Source organism: Taudactylus pleione, unplaced genomic scaffold, assembly GCF_031769625.1.
Source record: "Taudactylus pleione unplaced genomic scaffold, aTauple2 ptg000529l, whole genome shotgun sequence".
Taxonomy (NCBI): Eukaryota; Metazoa; Chordata; class Amphibia; order Anura; family Myobatrachidae; genus Taudactylus; species Taudactylus pleione.
In genome coordinates, this window is record NW_028284931.1 from 4,960,589 (window position 1) to 4,977,385 (window position 16,797).

Consider the following 16,797-nt stretch of genomic DNA (forward strand, 5'->3'; position numbering starts at 1 on the left):
CTGCACAACATCTGCACACCTACTATGCCTCGTTCGAACTCCGATAATTCACGTTGTCTTGCCATGAGCAGCCTAGCCAGTGTTCATACTGACTCACGAGATGTCACATTACAATTGATGCATGTCTGGGCATTTCTAAGACATCACAGTATGGTGATGCCATCTACCATTACCTTTACATGCTGCTATGCCATGACTTTTGGCAATTCAGTGTACTGTATATTAAAGAAATCTTTTATAGACCTCCAAGAGGAATGTAGTATTTGGTAAGCAAATTGATAGATATTTACACCTATAGCATGCTTTGTTTATTGTCAAATTGATTTAATTTTTTTGATTTATAACATAGTGCTTCAAAGAGAATTTAGTCAAATGATCTCAATCATTCAAACCAAAATAAAATTTTCATAAGGATCCATTTATAGCTGAAAATAGGGAACTTGTATAGTACTTTATTCATATGCACTAGAAATGCCTCACAATCGTGTGGAATTAGAAATAATTTATCACAAAAAATGTTCCATGTAAATTGTTATTTGTTTGATACACTGTAGCTTGCACAGTAGGTCTGGTAGAAATAAGTACAATACTACTACATTTATAACAGTAAGGTGTCTATTTCTGGATAATTACTCCAACCCAGTTGTATCATTGGCTCTAGGTCATGTATCAGTAACTTTTAATACATGTTTGAAACCAAACCGTGGAATGCTGCCTGCTCCCTTTCTGTGAAGAGCTCACACCACACAGTGGGGAATCATTACACATTTCGATTTTACCGTTTTACAGTGGATTTATGTTGGTGGTGCGGTCCTCCTAAAGGAAGGCAACGGAGCTAGCTACCCCACGGTGGGTCCAGAGTGTCGGGTGATGGATTAACATATATATATATATATATATATATATATATATATGAAGAAACCACAGCTTCCTATTTAAATATTTAATGTTGAAACAGGCCTAAACACTTGCATGTGTGTGTGTCCTTTTTTTTTCAACCCTTTATTAAAAAAAAGGTGCTCCATCACTAGTCTTGAATGTCCCTTTCTTCCGAGACTGACCATAGTGCCTATCTCTATGTATAATTACGTGGCCATGTTAGTGTTAGGAAGATTAGTTGCATGTACATATGTTTCTGCATATTTCCTGTCTGCTTATACCTAGGTCTTCAAGATGAAGCGAATAACGATGAGTGCCGGGAAACTGTAGGTCCTCAAAGGATTTCCATACATCATTTGAGACCAGGCTAATTTTCCATCTTTATTACTCAACTAAACAATTCTGAAACAGAGTGAGCACAATTTAACCAGGTTAGTATGTGATTCTAATTTGATGTCCTTTAAACATCTGGAATAGCAAACTAAAGTTTAACCTGGACTGTGTGTACATTTTATGCGGCAGTTAATTTCATTATATAATTTGATGTTTCCTCACAAAGGCAGTATACCTCTATATTTAGACCAGTGGTTTTTAAAGCTGCTCTAAGATGGGACATGCTATGGCTATCCAGCGAGGTGCCACCATCACAGCTCTGCCACCTTGCAAAATTCTCAAGGTGGCAATGGCTAGAGAATTCAAAGTTGGTTAGATTTTATAGGTGTGCATACCATTATGCTGGTCCAAATATCTATATTTACTCTAGAACCACTAATAATTAGTACATTTGATGGAGTTTATGGGTTCCATACGATTCCTTGTTAACTAGATCTGATTATAAAATTGTAAGTTTTCATAGTATATCACACCTTGCAATCAGTTGTGAGTATGTAGAAACTGTGGGCTCTGTCAAGGCTCTGGGGATTACACTGGAAAGTATATCTAGTGTACACTATTAAAATAAACTCTAGAACAGAGACTGAGAAAATAATCAAATATATGGAGAAGTCCATTACAATACAATCTTTGGACACACAGTAAAACAATATATGCTGTAGTACCTCAAGCCCTTGTGATACCCCCAAACCAGCAGTGTTTTCCCTTGCATGGAAGGGGTTAATAGCCAGGAGTTAGGGTCCTGCTGATCCCCTAGAGATGGTTCTGCCAGCTTTAGGAGGGAAACTAAAGAGAGACTGTTTGGGGTGGAGCTAGAGAAGCCCAGTGAATCCTGTATAAGACTGGGAGAAGAACAGCATGTACTGGTATGAGCAGAGGCTGAGTTTACGGACATATGTTATCTGAGGAGAGCTGCAGTGGTGAACCAAGCTGCATTGCCTGAGAGCTAACAGAGGACAGAGCTTCCTGCAGAATCTGACAATTGTAGATATCAGTAGCAGAGAGTCTGTTATTGCTGTAAAGAGAGACACAGTGAGTAGTCATTGCCTGAACTTACACAAATTTACAGCATTCATAAACCAACATACCGTGTGCCATCAGAGAGAGAGTGAGCACATAGAGAAATAAAGCGCAGTAGCTGATTCAGTTGTTTTCTGCAACAAGGACAGTCCCAGTGCACACAAGTGCAGGACAAGATTATAGCAGTGGGTCAGTGTACCTGCTGCCTCAGTGAGAGCTATCTAAATACAGCAGCAAGCTACATTGTACCCCATGCAATGAGAGAGACGGCATACTGCTAACACCACAGTACCACAGTGCATGTTCTGAGTGGTCACATTTACAGGAACAGCAAAGCTACTCCTGCATCTCAGTATAAGGTGATTCCCTGCAACTCCTTTATGCTTACAGTATGTGCACCAATGAGAGCCTGTACAGGGAAGATTAAAGAGACAATAACTCAAAGACGCACAGACAGGGACATTGTGCTCCTCATTGGTTACATACAGTAAGACCTTACACTGGAACAGTTGATTATAATTATTTTTACAGAAAATTGTAGTGTTATGCAATGATCATTCTTAATGTTGTGGTGCAGCGCTGGTTGTGATTGTTAATCAACCATATAGGGCCAAATGTAATAGGGTGAGAGTTTAGAAAAGTAAGAGTTTCTGACACTTTTTAAACTTTGCCAATGTAATATAGTCCAAAAACAAAGTAACAGAGCGAACTTGCATGTTTTTTTAGACTTAAAAAACTCACGATTTAAAATCTCATTCAGATGTTTTCCCATTTTGAAGATAAAACTCAACCAATGTGAGAGTTTACTGCTAAACTCTCACATTTTCTAAACTCTCACCCTATTACATTTGGCCCTAAGTATCTATTTATATTGACTGCTGAGAAAGGAGTATTCTAAGTTCACTTAAGCCACTGTATTCGTACTTGATATTGTGTATTGCATGTTAACCTTTACTAGTGTGACATAGTATTCCAGCATAATAAATCAAATATCACTTTAAAAGTGTGCCATTACTGTGCTGGGTCCAGGGGAGTCTCCAGTCTCTCTGCTATGGTAGGAGGAGCGTTAAAGAGGAACGGCCCTTAACTATCCTGCGATCCATTCCTAAGCAAATCCCAGAAAAACAGCAGGTACGATCCATTCACTGACATTCCACCAAATTGGGGTGTTACAACCTGGTGTCTATGAACAGGATATAGAGTAATTCCACAGCGGAAGGATGTCACAACCCCAGAACCCTGAAGTGGCCGAAGGCTAAGGATCACGACCAGCATCACCAGGACTAGCGTCCTCAAATGCCCAATGCAACAGCAGCACCAGTGGCACAGGTAGCTGCTATCACCATGCCTTATTATTTTGGTGCATCGTGTTTACCAACTTACTCAGGAGACTCCTGTAATGCAGGGAACCAGATCCTTCAAAGAATTCAAGGAGATACTACGCTCTATGTTTCGGCTGTATCCACTAAGCGAAGAGCAATGGGCAGAAATTGTCATCGGTCAGCTAAAAGGCCCGGCACTGTGGAAGGCTCGATCGTGGCCGGAGGAAGAGCAAAAGTCCACCGAGGGGATATTGAAGAAACTCGCAGGAATCTTCAGCCAGACCATTGCAGAATTAAAGGGACGGCTGTACGCCCGAAAACAACAACCTCAGGAATCCTTGCGGGAGTTTGCCTTGGGACTACAGGAGGCTATGTGGGCCATTCAAGTCAGAGACCCACGGGAGGCAGAGCACGTGGACGAGACACTGATCAACCTATTTATTGAAGGGACCAGAGGAGAAGTGACAAAGGCCCAACTATGGATGTGGAGATGGCAAAACTCTGACTGCACCTTTGCGGAATTTAAAGAGGCCTCGATGGACATATTGGGTCTAAACCAGAACACATACATCGAACATGAAGTAGTCTCGGAACAAGTTGAGAGTGAGTACGAAGAAACTCACCCATACCTGATGCCCGAATTCCAAAAGTCTAGGGGAACAGTAACTCAACAAGTTCAGGCCAGTCAGGGCCCTCACCAGTGCTGTCACAGCGATGATGAGAGATTCAGGAGATACGACTGGAACAGGCTGAAGCCAAACGCGCAGGATGGCACCGTGAACAAGGTGGGAGGAATCTACAATGCTAATTTGTCCCATGGGGATCAGGGAGACGCCCCACCGACCAGTTCGACACTCAAGGGAGACCCATATGTCGAGGCTGCAAACAAAGTGGAGAAATTGTGAAGGCGAGCCTTTAAACAACAAGATCCCGAAGCAAGGGACCGACCCTCTATAAGAATCACACCAGAAGGTCCATCAAAACAGGAGTGGTGGCCCCGGTATGATGGTGAGTGTCTCCACTTAAAAATAAGAGTCAACGGAGTAGAAGTGGGCGCTCTCTTGGATACCGGCTCCCAGGTGACGACCATACAACTTGCTGAGTTCCAGAAGCATTGGGTATATGAAAGAGATCTTGGCTCCACCCACTATATGGTTGCACCTATTAGCCAGCAACGGGCAACAGATCAAATTCCGCAGCTACTGGGAGGCAACCTTAACAATTGGCGAAGCGAAGCTCGATCAACAAGGCTGTTTGATTACAACTGCAGACAACAAGTACTTGCCTCCCGTTGTATTGGGGATGAATGTCTTAAAAAATTGTCAATAGGAGCTAGTAGAGGGCTTCAGGATCAAAATGCAGTCTGCGGCCCCTAGAGAGCGCAAGACCCTGCAGCAGACAGTTCGTCTGTTGGAAGGACACAGGAAGTTCACAAATCTCAGGGGAGAAGTCAGGAAGGCTTAAGGTCACAGATAGTCAGCCCATTATCCTTCGACCCAATGCAGAGCACGTGATATGGTGCAAAGCCAGGATTGGCCCAGGAGGGCAGGACTATGAGACCATTATTGAAGCCTGTGACCTCGATGGACAACAGCCATTTGCAGTGGCAAGAACATTGGCAAAAGTGGAACGTGGAAGAGTTTCAGTTCGGGTCTTGAATCCCGAATCAGTTACCCGATTCGACTGTTTCGGCACTGCCCAGTGGTGTTAGTGGAATTCCAGGACATACTCGGAGAAACTGTACCCCAGGCTCAGCAGGGGGTTGTGATTGGACAAGCCAGAATGACTACTATTGAGACTCCATGGTGGAGTGAAGTGCAGATTGGAGACTCTGACACCCCGGAAAGTCAGCACAAGGGGTAATCCAAGTTGTACGCAGGAATGCTGAGGCCTTTATTCAGCATCCAGCCAACTTTGGGAGAGCAGGAGTACAGCACCATATTCCTATGGAATTAACCCGCCAGTAAAGGAGAGGCATATGCCACTTACACCTACCATGTACCAGCCAGTGCGAGGCATGATCAACGAGATGAAGGAGGCTGGCGTGATTAGGGAGAGCCACAGCCCATGGGTAGCACTACTAGTCATTGAAAAAAAGAAGGACGACAGTCTCCGCTTCTGTGCCGACTACCGGAAGCTGAATACTATCACACACAAGGATGCATACCCCTTATCCCGGATTGAGGAATCCCTGACAGCCCTGAAAACTGCAGTCTATTTTTCAACCTTAGACTTGACCAGCGGATACTGGCAGATTCCAATGGCCCCCGAGGACCGTGAGAAGACGGCATTCACAACCCCGATGGGCCTGTTTGAGTTCAACAGGATGCCGTTTCGACTCTGCAATGCCCCGGCCACCTTTCAAAGGCTCATGGAGCACTGCCATGGCATCGAAATTTCAAAATGGTATTGCTGTATTTAGATTATATCTTCAGCATTCGAGTCACATTTGTTTTAAGAGCTCTGCTCCATGTATGGATGTCGTAAACTCCGAACTACAGCGTACCATCCGCAAGGGCAAACCAGACCATGCTCGGCATGCTTCGAAGCCACTCAGCTGAGAAACGTACTCTGTGGCCCAATATTCTACTGGAGTTGACATACCTGTACAACAACATCGAACACTGGGCCTGATTCAGACCCGCTCGCAAGCGGGTCGATGGTGGCCCAGTGCGCACGCACGGCGTGCGCGAGCCCCGGAGCGAGCACAAATAGCACTCGCTCCAGTGCTCGCATCCAAAAGGGGCAGCTGTCGATGTTGATTGACAGCTGCCCCATTTGGAAGGTGGGGAAGGGAGGTGGCTGAGCATCATCATGGCCGCTCGCATAAGCTGTGGGTGGTAACCCACAGCTATTGGAGCGGCCAACAGGCCGCAACAAAAAAAACCAAAAACACACGCCCTGATTCAGAGCGAGTTCTGAATCAGGCCCACTGTTTGACAAGCTTCACACCCTTCTACCTAATGTTCGGGAGACAGTGCAAACTTCCAAAAGACCTGGAGCTTACACCCGAAGTAGATGAACCCATCACCCCACAGACAGAGTGGGTTCAGGAACACCAACATAGAATTGAGACTGCCAGGCAGATTGTGGAAAAGAGAAGGGAAGTAGTTGCAGCCTGTCAGGAGAGGAACTATAATGCTGATTCGAGGCCAGTACCGTTGCAAGTAGGCAACAAAGTTTGGAAGCGGAAAAACCATCAAACAAGCAAGCTGGGTGCCACGTGGGAAGATGTTCCTTATACCGTAGCTGATGGTCTGTACACTTACCAAATCCAGAGGAAAGATGGCTGTCTCAGCACTGTACCCCGGGACCAACTGAAACTGTGTACTATTGAAGAGCCTGCACCACAGGAAGATGGAGAACCTATGGCAGAGGAATGGGGATCCTCAGGGGGTATACCACTTGATGACCCAACTGAGCTACTAATGTTTATGTGTAGCTCAGTCCCATCCATACAGTAATGAGCGTAGCTTCTGACCCATCTGTAGTGGAAGAAATAGAGGTCAGACGTGACCCCCCTTTGGCAACTGCCCAGTCAGAAAGTGGCGCCCCTGATGTTGAAGTCAGAAGGTCGGAACGCAGCACCCAAGGGGGTTCTCTGAGGAGAGCTGCTGTGGTGAACCAAGCTGTGTTGCCTGAGACCTTGCAGAGGACAGAGCATCCTGCAGAATCTGACAATTGTAAATATCAGTAGCAGAGAGTCTGCTATTGCTGTAAAGAGAGACGCAGGGAGTGACCATTGCCAGAACTTACACAAATCTACAGCATTCATAACCAACATAAACTGTGCCATAAGAGAGAGAGAGAGAGTGAGCACATAGAGAAATAAAGCCCAGGAGCTGATTCAGTTGTTTTCTGCAACAAGGACAGTCCCAGTGCACACAAGTGCAGGACAAGATTATAGCAGTGGGTCAGTGTACCTGCTGCCTCAGTGAGAGCTATCTAAATACAGCAGCAAGCTACATTGTACCCCATGCAATGAGAGAGACGGCATACTGCTAACACCAGTGTACCACAGTGCATGTTCTGAGTGGCCACCTCTACATGTACAGCACAGCCACTGTTGCATCTCAGTATAAGGTGATTCCCTGCAACTCCTTTATGCTTACAGTATGTGCACCAACGAGAGCCTGTACAGGGAAGATTAAAGAGACAATATCTCAAAGACGCACAGATAGGGACATTGTGCTCCTCATTGGTTACATACAGTAAGACCTTACACTGGAACAGTTGATTATAATTATATTTACAGAAAATTGTAGTGTTATGCAATGAGCATTCTTAATGTTCTGGTGATGCGCTAGTTGTGATTGTTAATCAACCGTATAGTAGCTATTTATATTGACTGCTGAGAAAGGATTATTCTAAGTTCACTTAAGCCACTGTAATCGTACTTGATATTGTGTACTGCATCATTGCATGTTAACCTTTACCCAATACCTTACTAGTGTGACATAGTATTCCAGCATAATAAAACTAATATCTCTTTTAAAGTGTGTCATTACTGTGCTGGGTCCAGGGGAGTCTCCGGTCTCTCTGCCATGGTAGGAGGAGCCTGAAAGAGGAACGGTCCTGATCTATCCTGCAATCCATTCCTAAGCAGATCCAAGATAAACAGCAGGTACGATCCATTCACTGACATTCCACTAAATTGGGGTGTCACACCTTCATACACTATAGATATAAAAAAAGGCATTGCTATTTACACTTTTTATTGCATTATGCAAACTGGGCCTAAAGTGCAAATTAAGAATTTAAATATACATGCATGTGTCTCTTCACTTTAATAGGTTAAATAACTGGTCACTTCCATATTTAAAACAGACACTAAGAGCTGGCTGTTGGGAAATATGCATCTAGTTAAGGTACTCTGAACTGGAAAGCAACTCTTGTTTCAGCACACTTTCCATTTTATGTCCTCCTGAGGCCTCCACATCAGCCAAGACTGCTGCATCCCAACGGAAAGTCAGCAATGCGGATGGAACCTGCAAGCACGAAAGTTCACATGTAAAGCTCAAAGCAGAGCCAAGGTCAGTGTGTTCAACAGCAAGTATAATCAATCATGCATTTAATTCATCTGTTTGTTTTTCTGTCTAAATACTATCAATTCTCCATTTTACCTTTCTCAAAGGACCTAAAAAAGCTGCTATAAAGGTAGAAGAATTAGTTTGTGGAATGTCTATACTTAGATCTGCTTCCATGGAAAACAATGGAAAAACAACAATCAGGATGTGACTGTATGTAAAAGATATATAAAGATGGTGAGTCTGCATATAACAGGAATGGAAAAAAGTAAATAAGAAATCGTAAAATGGAAATATTTAGAGGTACTGTAGAAGAGTATATCCAACGTTCAAATTTTTAGTAATTAAATATGCACCCTCTACTCAGCAAATATAAGCTCCGATGGTTCGCTCAAAATTGAAAAAGTAGATGGAGAGAGGAGAGTAGAAAAGGTTAAGTGAAAATAAGGAAAAAAAAGGTTATGGGAACAGATTGTGGCACAAGAAGCTCTCCTTCACAAGAAGAATATAATAATTGTAATGTTGGTCAACAATAAATCTACATTCATAAGTAAGTTACAGCAGCAGGCAAAGAAATCTTTTATTGGAGTATAAGAGAAACAAAAGTACTTTTCAACCAGCAATGATACAGAAAAAAATAATAAAAAAAAATGTCTCTCAGAGATGACTGTTCAAACTATTATGAAATCCGAGAACATAATGAAATATCTAAAAACAACAATTGTACACTGCACATATTGTAAGTAAAAACAAAATGTCTAATGGTTTATAGCAAAGTTTCAGTAGGGACATGGCAAGTATAATTCCGGGGCAGGGTTATCCGAATAGTCCATGTGATTAAGACAAGCCCTTTTAAGTTATTTGCAGCCTTGTTGCACTTCAATGAGTTGTAATTTTATGATAGTGAACATTTTCTGTCGAACTCTGCAACACTGTTTGTGCGGTTAAAGAAAAAAATATTAACAATTTGGATATATGGGGCCAAATGTAATAGGGTGAGAGTTTAGAAAATGTGAGCATTTAGCAGTAAACTCTCACACTATTACATTGGTAGAGTTGTATCTTCAAAATGGGAAAACATCTGGATGAGAGATAAAATCGTGAGTTTTTTGAGTCTGAAAAACATGCGAGTTTGTATGTTCTCAGACTCTATTTCATTGGCCGACTTTAAAAAGTGTGAGAAAACTAATTTTCTAAACTCTCACCCTTTTACATTTGGCCCCAAAAGTTTGTTTCATAAACAATACAAAAACAAAAAAAGGAAGTGGTGGGAAGCACATTTTAGCAGCACTTAACAGGACTCTGCTTGTTGATCTAGAAACTTGGCTCTGTGCACCCGAACTCTATCGCCCTTGTGCATATTCAGTTAAAAAAACAAAAACAAAAAAAAAAACTTGACAAAACCAGGACACAAGGACACTAACATCATGCACTTCCACCCAATGGTAGAATACCTTAAAAGGAATGGGAATTTGAAAGCACTATAACCAGAGAGATCACTTGTTCTTGATTGCTTCTTGGAGAACCACAAGTACCAGCATGCAGTTCATTAAGGGCCTGCTGGTACCTCTAGTTCACATGTAAAAGAAATATTAAAATAAAGACAAGACTCACACAACAAAAATAAGAGTTATGGTATAACATACCTTTGTTAACTTTTTCTTCGGGGTCCATGGGGTCCACAGCCATTACGTTGGGATATATGGATTTATCCAGGCAACAAACAGTTAATCCAAGCGCTCGGCTCCCAGGATGCACCTGGTCCTCCCCCATATACCCCGCCCCTGGTCACAGGGCGTCAGTTTGCTATAAAGCCCACCAAGAGAAGGCAAACAGATACGAAGGAAGGACACATGTTCTCCAGACCAATCTCTCACCCAAGAGAGAAATAACCAGAGATATAAAGAGTTACCCAATAACACCAGGTGCTTTTAGGGTGGGTGTCCTGTGGACCCCATGGACCTAGAAGAAAAAGAGTTAATCCAAGCGCTCGGCTCCCAGGATGCACCTGGTCCTCCCCCATATACCCCGCCCCTGGTCACAGGGCGTCAGTTTGCTATAAAGCCCACCAAGAGAAGGCAAACAGATACGAAGGAAGGACACATGTTCTCCAGACCAATCTCTCACCCAAGAGAGAAATAACCAGAGATATAAAGAGTTACCCAATAACACCAGGTGCTCTTAGGGTGGGTGTCCTGTGGACCCCATGGACCTAGAAGAAAAAGAGTTAACAAACTCTTATTTTCTTCTTCGGGGTCCATGGGGTCCACAGCCATTACGTTGGGGATATACTCAAGCAGTACCCCTAAGGGTGGGGACGCTCCTGTGTCTCGGAAGAAAGGAGGATCCTATGCCGAAGGAGGCATCCTGAGAGGCAAAGGTGTCAAATGCATAGTACTTGATAAAAGTGTGGACAGACGACCAGGTGGCTGCCTTGCACAACTGTTCCGCAGAGGAGCCCCAGCGCACTGCCCACGAAGGACCCACAGGCCGAGTAGAGTGTGCCTTGACCGAATCTGGCACCCTACAATCAGCCTGAGTGTACACCTGTGATATAGTCATACAAAGCCATCTTGCTAAGGTCTGTTTTTTGGTTGGTGAACCCCGTTTATGACAGCCATACAGTACAAAAAGAGAATCTGACTTTCTCAAGTTGTTGGTGCGATCCACATGAATACGTAGAGCATGCACAACATCCAGGGAGGCCTCACCCACAGATAGCCCCGAGGCCTGAAAGGCTAGGACCACAATTTCTTCATTTATATGAAACCGTGATACCACTTTAGGAAGATACCCTGCGCTGGCACACAGCACCACTCTATCCTGATGGGACACCAGGAAAGGAGAGCGGACGGATAGAGCTGCCAGGTCAGACACCCTACGGGCTGAAGCGATGGCCAGAAGAAATATTGGTCATCCACTTGAGATCTACTGATTTGAAAGGTTCAAAAGGGGGAGCCTGTAATGCCTTTAATACTAATGCCAAATTCCAATGTTCCACCAGGGGAATAAAAGGCGGCTGCACCCTTAAAACGCCCTGAAAAAGGTCCTTACATCAGGTAGCGGAGCAATGCTGCGCTGAAACCAAACCCCAAGCGCAGAAACTTGCACTCTCCGGGAGGTCAGACGAAGACCCCGCTCTAAACCTGACTGGAAGAAAGAAAGCACTCAAGAGACCTTAAACACACTAGGGTCATATTTCCTTAGTTTACACAACTGGAAAAACGAGCGCCAAATAATATAGTAAATGCGGGCAGAAGAAGGCTTCTGTACCCTTACTGTAACAGTGAATCTGAAAACCCCTTGGCTCTGAGGACAGAGGCCTCAAGATCCATGCCGTCAAAGACAGAAGAGGAAGATTCGGATACAGGCAGGGACCCTGAACTAACAGGTCCTGCCTCAGAGGAAGAGGCCATGGAGTGTCCACGGATAGATTTTGTAGATCAGTGAACCAATGGCGCGTGGGCTAAGTGGGAGCTATAAGAATCACTACACTGTTTTCCTGCTTGAGCTTCCTGATGACTCTGGGAAGAAGAGCCAGAGGCGGAAAAAGATATGCAAGCCCGAAATTCCACTTTACTGTCAGAGCATCTGTGAATTCGGCTAATGGATCCCTGGTTCTGGATCCGTACCTGGGCAACTTGTGGTTGTGTTTTGACGCCATGAGGTCTACCTCTGGAAGACCCCATCTGTCTATCAGGCTCTGGAATACCTGTGGATGGAAAACCCACTCTCCCCCATTTATATCCTGCCGACTCAGGAAGTCCGCTTCCCAATTTAGGACCCCTGGTATAAACACGGCTACTATCGCAGGAAGGTGACGCTCTGCCCAGACCAGGATCCTTGATACTTTCGTTATGGCACCCCGACTCCGAGTGCCTCCCTGACGATTTGCACTTGTACAGGTCTGTCGTGCAACAAACTCTGGGCCTGTACTAAACCCCTGAACACTGCTCTCAGTTCCAGGATATTGATGGGCAGATGACTCTCCGCCTCTGTCCATTTCCTTTGGAAGATGTGCCGGCCTGTCACTGCTCCCCAACCCCGAAGACTGGCATCGGTGGAGAGCCCACTCTGATATCCAAAATGGGCGACCCTGGTTGAGATGGCCCGTCTGCAACCACCAGGACAGGGACAACCGCACCTCCGGAGACAGCTGGAACCTTTGAGATTTTATTGTCTGATACTCCACGTTCCAGCGTGAGAGGATCCACTGCTGTAACGGACGGGAGTGAAACTGAGCATATTGCACCATACTGAAGGCGGACACTATTGACCCTAACACTCACATTGCCGAGTGTATTGAGACTCGTCTGATGTGAAGCAGACTGCGTATTCGCCCCTGCAGGACCAGAATCTTGAGAAAAGATTTCATCCAGTTTATGACTCAACAATGCCTGTGTAGACAGGAGATTGTCAACTCAAGATAACGCAACAACCCCTGCGGGGACTGCCCCAGTAACGAGATCGTCCAGATAAGGCAAAATTCTGACGCCCTGGCGCCTGAGATGTGCGATTATCACTGCCATCACTTTAGAGAACACTCGAGGAGCTGTGGATAGACCAAACGGCAGTGCTTGAAACTGGAAGTGATCCTGCCTCACCGCAAACCGAAGAAACTGCTGGTGGGAAGACTAAATTGGAATTTGCAGGTAGGCATCCTGGATATCCAGGGAAACCATGAAATCCCCTGGTTCCATGGCCAATACGATTGAACGTAGTGTCTCCATGTAAAACCTGGGTACCTGAATAAACCCGTTGAGTTCCTTCAGATTTAAAATAGGTCGGAAGGACCCATTTGGTTTCTGAACCAGGAACAGGTTGGAATAAAATCCTTTCCGTACCTGATCTCTTGGCACCCGGATGATCACACCTGCCCTTAGTAGGGAGTGAACCACCTGTTGTAGGGCCAAAGCCGACCACACTGGCTGGGATACGGTAAAGAACCTTTGGGGAGGACTTCCCCCAGAATGTCAGGGCATAACCCTGGGAGACCACTTCCTGAACCCAGGCATCTGTTGTTGTAAGATGCCAGGCATCTGAGTAGTGAAGAAGTCGGCCTCCTATCTTGGGGTCCCCCAGGGGGAGGCCCGCCCCATCAGGCTACAGGCTTATCCTGGGACCTGGAACCCGGGCGTTTATTTGCCAGGGTTTTTTTGGTAGTGGTTTTCTGCTAAAGCTTGCTCTAGCAGAGGGTTGACCTCTGACCTTCCCTTGTGGACGAAAGATGCGAAAAGTACGAAAAGAAGAAGTTCTCTGCCCAGGAACCAATGCTGAGGGTAATCCAGCCGCCTTAGAGGCTGCCACTGTAGCCACAATTTTGTGCAATTCTGTGCCAAAGGACTCCCCCTGTAAACGGAAGGAACTCGAAGGCCTTTTTGGATCCAGCAATTCCAATCTCTTAACCACACGGCTCTATGTGCCACCACAGAGACAGCTTTGGCAGATAGCATCCCCGCATCTAATGCTGCCTCCCCCAAATAGGACAAAGCCTCCTTGACATAAGAAACAATCTCTAGCTGCTCCTTAGACAATTCTGGAAGAGACTCTGCCAAAGTTTTCACCCATTCTTCGATGGCTTTGGCATAGCCGGGCGGGTGGCTGCCCCAGAGATTGAAAAAACTGCCTTAAGACAATTATCGAGTCTCTTATCAGTGGGGTTCTTAAGAGAACAGGCCGAAGGCAAAGGCAATATGGTACTCTTCACCAGATGTGCCACATGTGTGTCTGCCGACGGCGGAACTCCCGCCTAACACACTGTTTCGAAGGAAACGGATATAAAGCTGTGATCTTTCCGGAAAGATGGAACTTCTTATCCGGAACCTTCCATGCTTCCCCCAAGAGCTCGGACAAATGCTCTGAAACTCTGCTTTAACTACTATCTGGCGCTTAAACACCGGCACCTTTCTCTGTAGCGGCTCTTCCTCATCGACATTCAATACTGCTTTGACTGCCCTAATCAAGAAAGGGACATCAGCCATCAGAAATTGATCTCCGTCTTCTCCTGAGAGACACTCCTGAGAGGACACCTGGGCCTCCTCGCCCTCCTCTGAGGACATATCAGAGTCCATGTCCCTACCCATATGAGTGGCCAAACGCCTTCTAGCCTATGGCTGTATTGGCCTGGCCCTCTGTGGCTGCTGCTGAAAAGCATTGAAGATGAAGGTACAGCCTGACTTGCATGCGCATACATATCCATCCAAGATGGCATCATAGGGGGCAGGAACATGGCTGGTTTCAGCGGCTGAGGATATCTTATCACTGGAGCCGCCAGGCTTTCCGCCACTTGTGCCAGGATCTGGGAAAAAGAAGCCCACGGGGGTTCTTGCCCAGAAGCTGGCAAATTAGATTGCTGTGGAGACTCCCTAAAACAAAGAGCACACAGCCCATTGTGAACAAAATCCTGAGGGGACAAACCCGCTTTACAGGCTATACAAAATACCAACAGAGGGGCCTCTGCCCCCTGTCTTTCAGATTCCTTTGACATAATATATCCTTATGCAAGAAATTGAGGGCCTAATTCAGACCCGCTCGCGAGCGCCGAGCGCTCGCAAGCGGGTCGATGTTGCCCAAGTGCGCATGCGCACGACGGAGCCGGCTCCGTCGTGCGCATGCGCGAGACCCGAATAACGATGGCCAAGCCGTCGTTATGGGTCACGCACCAAAGGGTGCGTGCTGTCGATGGTGATTGACAGCGCGCCCCCTTTGGTGGGCATGCCGGGGGCGTGGCTGCCCAGACGGAGGCGTTCCCATGGGAACGCCTACCGTCTGGGGCCGGCCTCACTGACATCACTAGTTATGTCAGTGGGAGTGCTTTTGGCTCTGATAGAGCCAAAAGCACTCCAGGGCGAGCACTCGTCGCAAGCCCGATGGTCGCGATGGTCTTGGCCGCGATGGCCGCTCGCTATAGCTGTGGGTGGTCACCCACAGGTATGCGAGCGGCCAGGAGGCCGCTCCAAAAAGGAGGGACGGCCCTGATTCAGAGCGAGCGCTCTGTCAGAGCATCCGGCTCTGAATCAGGGCCTGAGTACACATGTGACAATGGGCCTGATTCAGAGCCGCTCGCTAGCGGCAGTACGCTCGTTCCGAGCGATGTTCGCACATCTGCGCATGCGTACGGTTTTTAGTACGCATGCGCGAACAAGTCAGTGCGGCCGAAAATTGTTTGTACGCTATATAGCGAGTGCCTGCTATTTTGAGTGACAGAATGAGGCGTATGTGGGTGGTAACAGGGGAAGGTGCTTAAAAACAGGGAGTGGAGATCCGTTCGCAGGCGTGCTTAAAGGTCAAAACGGGCGTTTTATGGGTGTGCATAATTAATATAGCAGCGTCAATGACCACGTCACTTGTTTTTTTTTAACTCAGAACTGCTAAATAGCGGTTGAAAACACCAACCACAAGAATAGCGAGCAGTTCATATCCTGTTCGATGTACTCGATTAATCTAATAAATAGCGGACATGACGTATGGTGCGAGCGGCCAGGGGGCGTTTTTAAGAAATAAAAGAGCGTATGTTTTGCTCGCTCGTTCAGACTTAGAGGTGTGAACAAACTGCAATGTGCGAACGGATCATTTGCATAGCCACCCCTTGTTTTTGAACGAACGCAAATAGCGAACGGCTCTGAATGAGGGCCAATGTTTCTCCTCCCCACCATCTGTAGTAGAAGGCTATAAGGAGAGACAGCAGTGATAGGTTAACACTTTGTAACACATACACACACAAACAAAAGTCACAAACAATGCATATATATATATATATATATATACTCAGCAGAGCTTATGCAATTTAGGCTCCCAATGAACTACGAACAGCCTGAAGCTTCGTAGCATATGGAGCTCTGTATAACCGGTCCCAAGGGAGAGGTATACAGGGAGAGTGACCCAATACCTCCTGAGTAACCAGCCATGGAGAGCACTTGGGAGTGACTGAGGCAGACTCATAAAGCTTGAGGCTGGGTGGAGCAACCCAAACGCGGGAAACCTCGTGAGGGCGGTAGTTCGGGTTGGGGGGGGGTGCCGGGAAGCGTACCTCCCCTATGCTGCATGGACCCACCCGGTACACTGACATGGCCGCCGCCATAGCCCCCAGCAGTCAGGCACATCAAGCCCTGGTGGTCTAGTGAAGGGAGGCAGACGGCGCTGGCACCCCACTACAG

The 16,797-nt window shown here is 46.1% G+C and overlaps 2 protein-coding genes across 4 annotated transcripts in view; one reads left to right on the top strand and one right to left on the bottom strand.

Annotated features, from left to right (window-relative positions):
• The first annotated feature begins 3,739 nt into the window (after positions 1-3,739).
• LOC148501198 (uncharacterized) lies at positions 3,740-4,519 on the top strand. Its single transcript, XM_088450823.1, has one exon. It carries the CDS (start codon positions 3,740-3,742, stop codon positions 4,517-4,519), a length of 780 nt encoding a protein of 259 aa, XP_088306949.1.
• A 3,801-nt stretch (positions 4,520-8,320) lies between these two features.
• Positions 8,321-16,797, bottom strand: part of UBXN6 (UBX domain protein 6) — a 261,847-nt gene continuing 253,370 nt past the window's right edge. For all 3 annotated transcript variants that reach the window (XM_088450838.1, XM_088450839.1, XM_088450840.1), the window contains one exon: positions 8,321-8,602. In XM_088450838.1, the coding sequence (XP_088306964.1) occupies positions 8,474-8,602 (129 nt within the window). In that variant the 3' untranslated portion in view covers positions 8,321-8,473. The remainder of the gene's footprint in view (positions 8,603-16,797) is intronic.

Bases quoted from the DNA above. Each gene is read 5' to 3' on its own strand.
- LOC148501198 (XM_088450823.1), top strand. From the start codon at position 3,740: ATGTTTCGGCTGTATCCACTAAGCGAAGAGCAATGGGCAGAAATTGTC.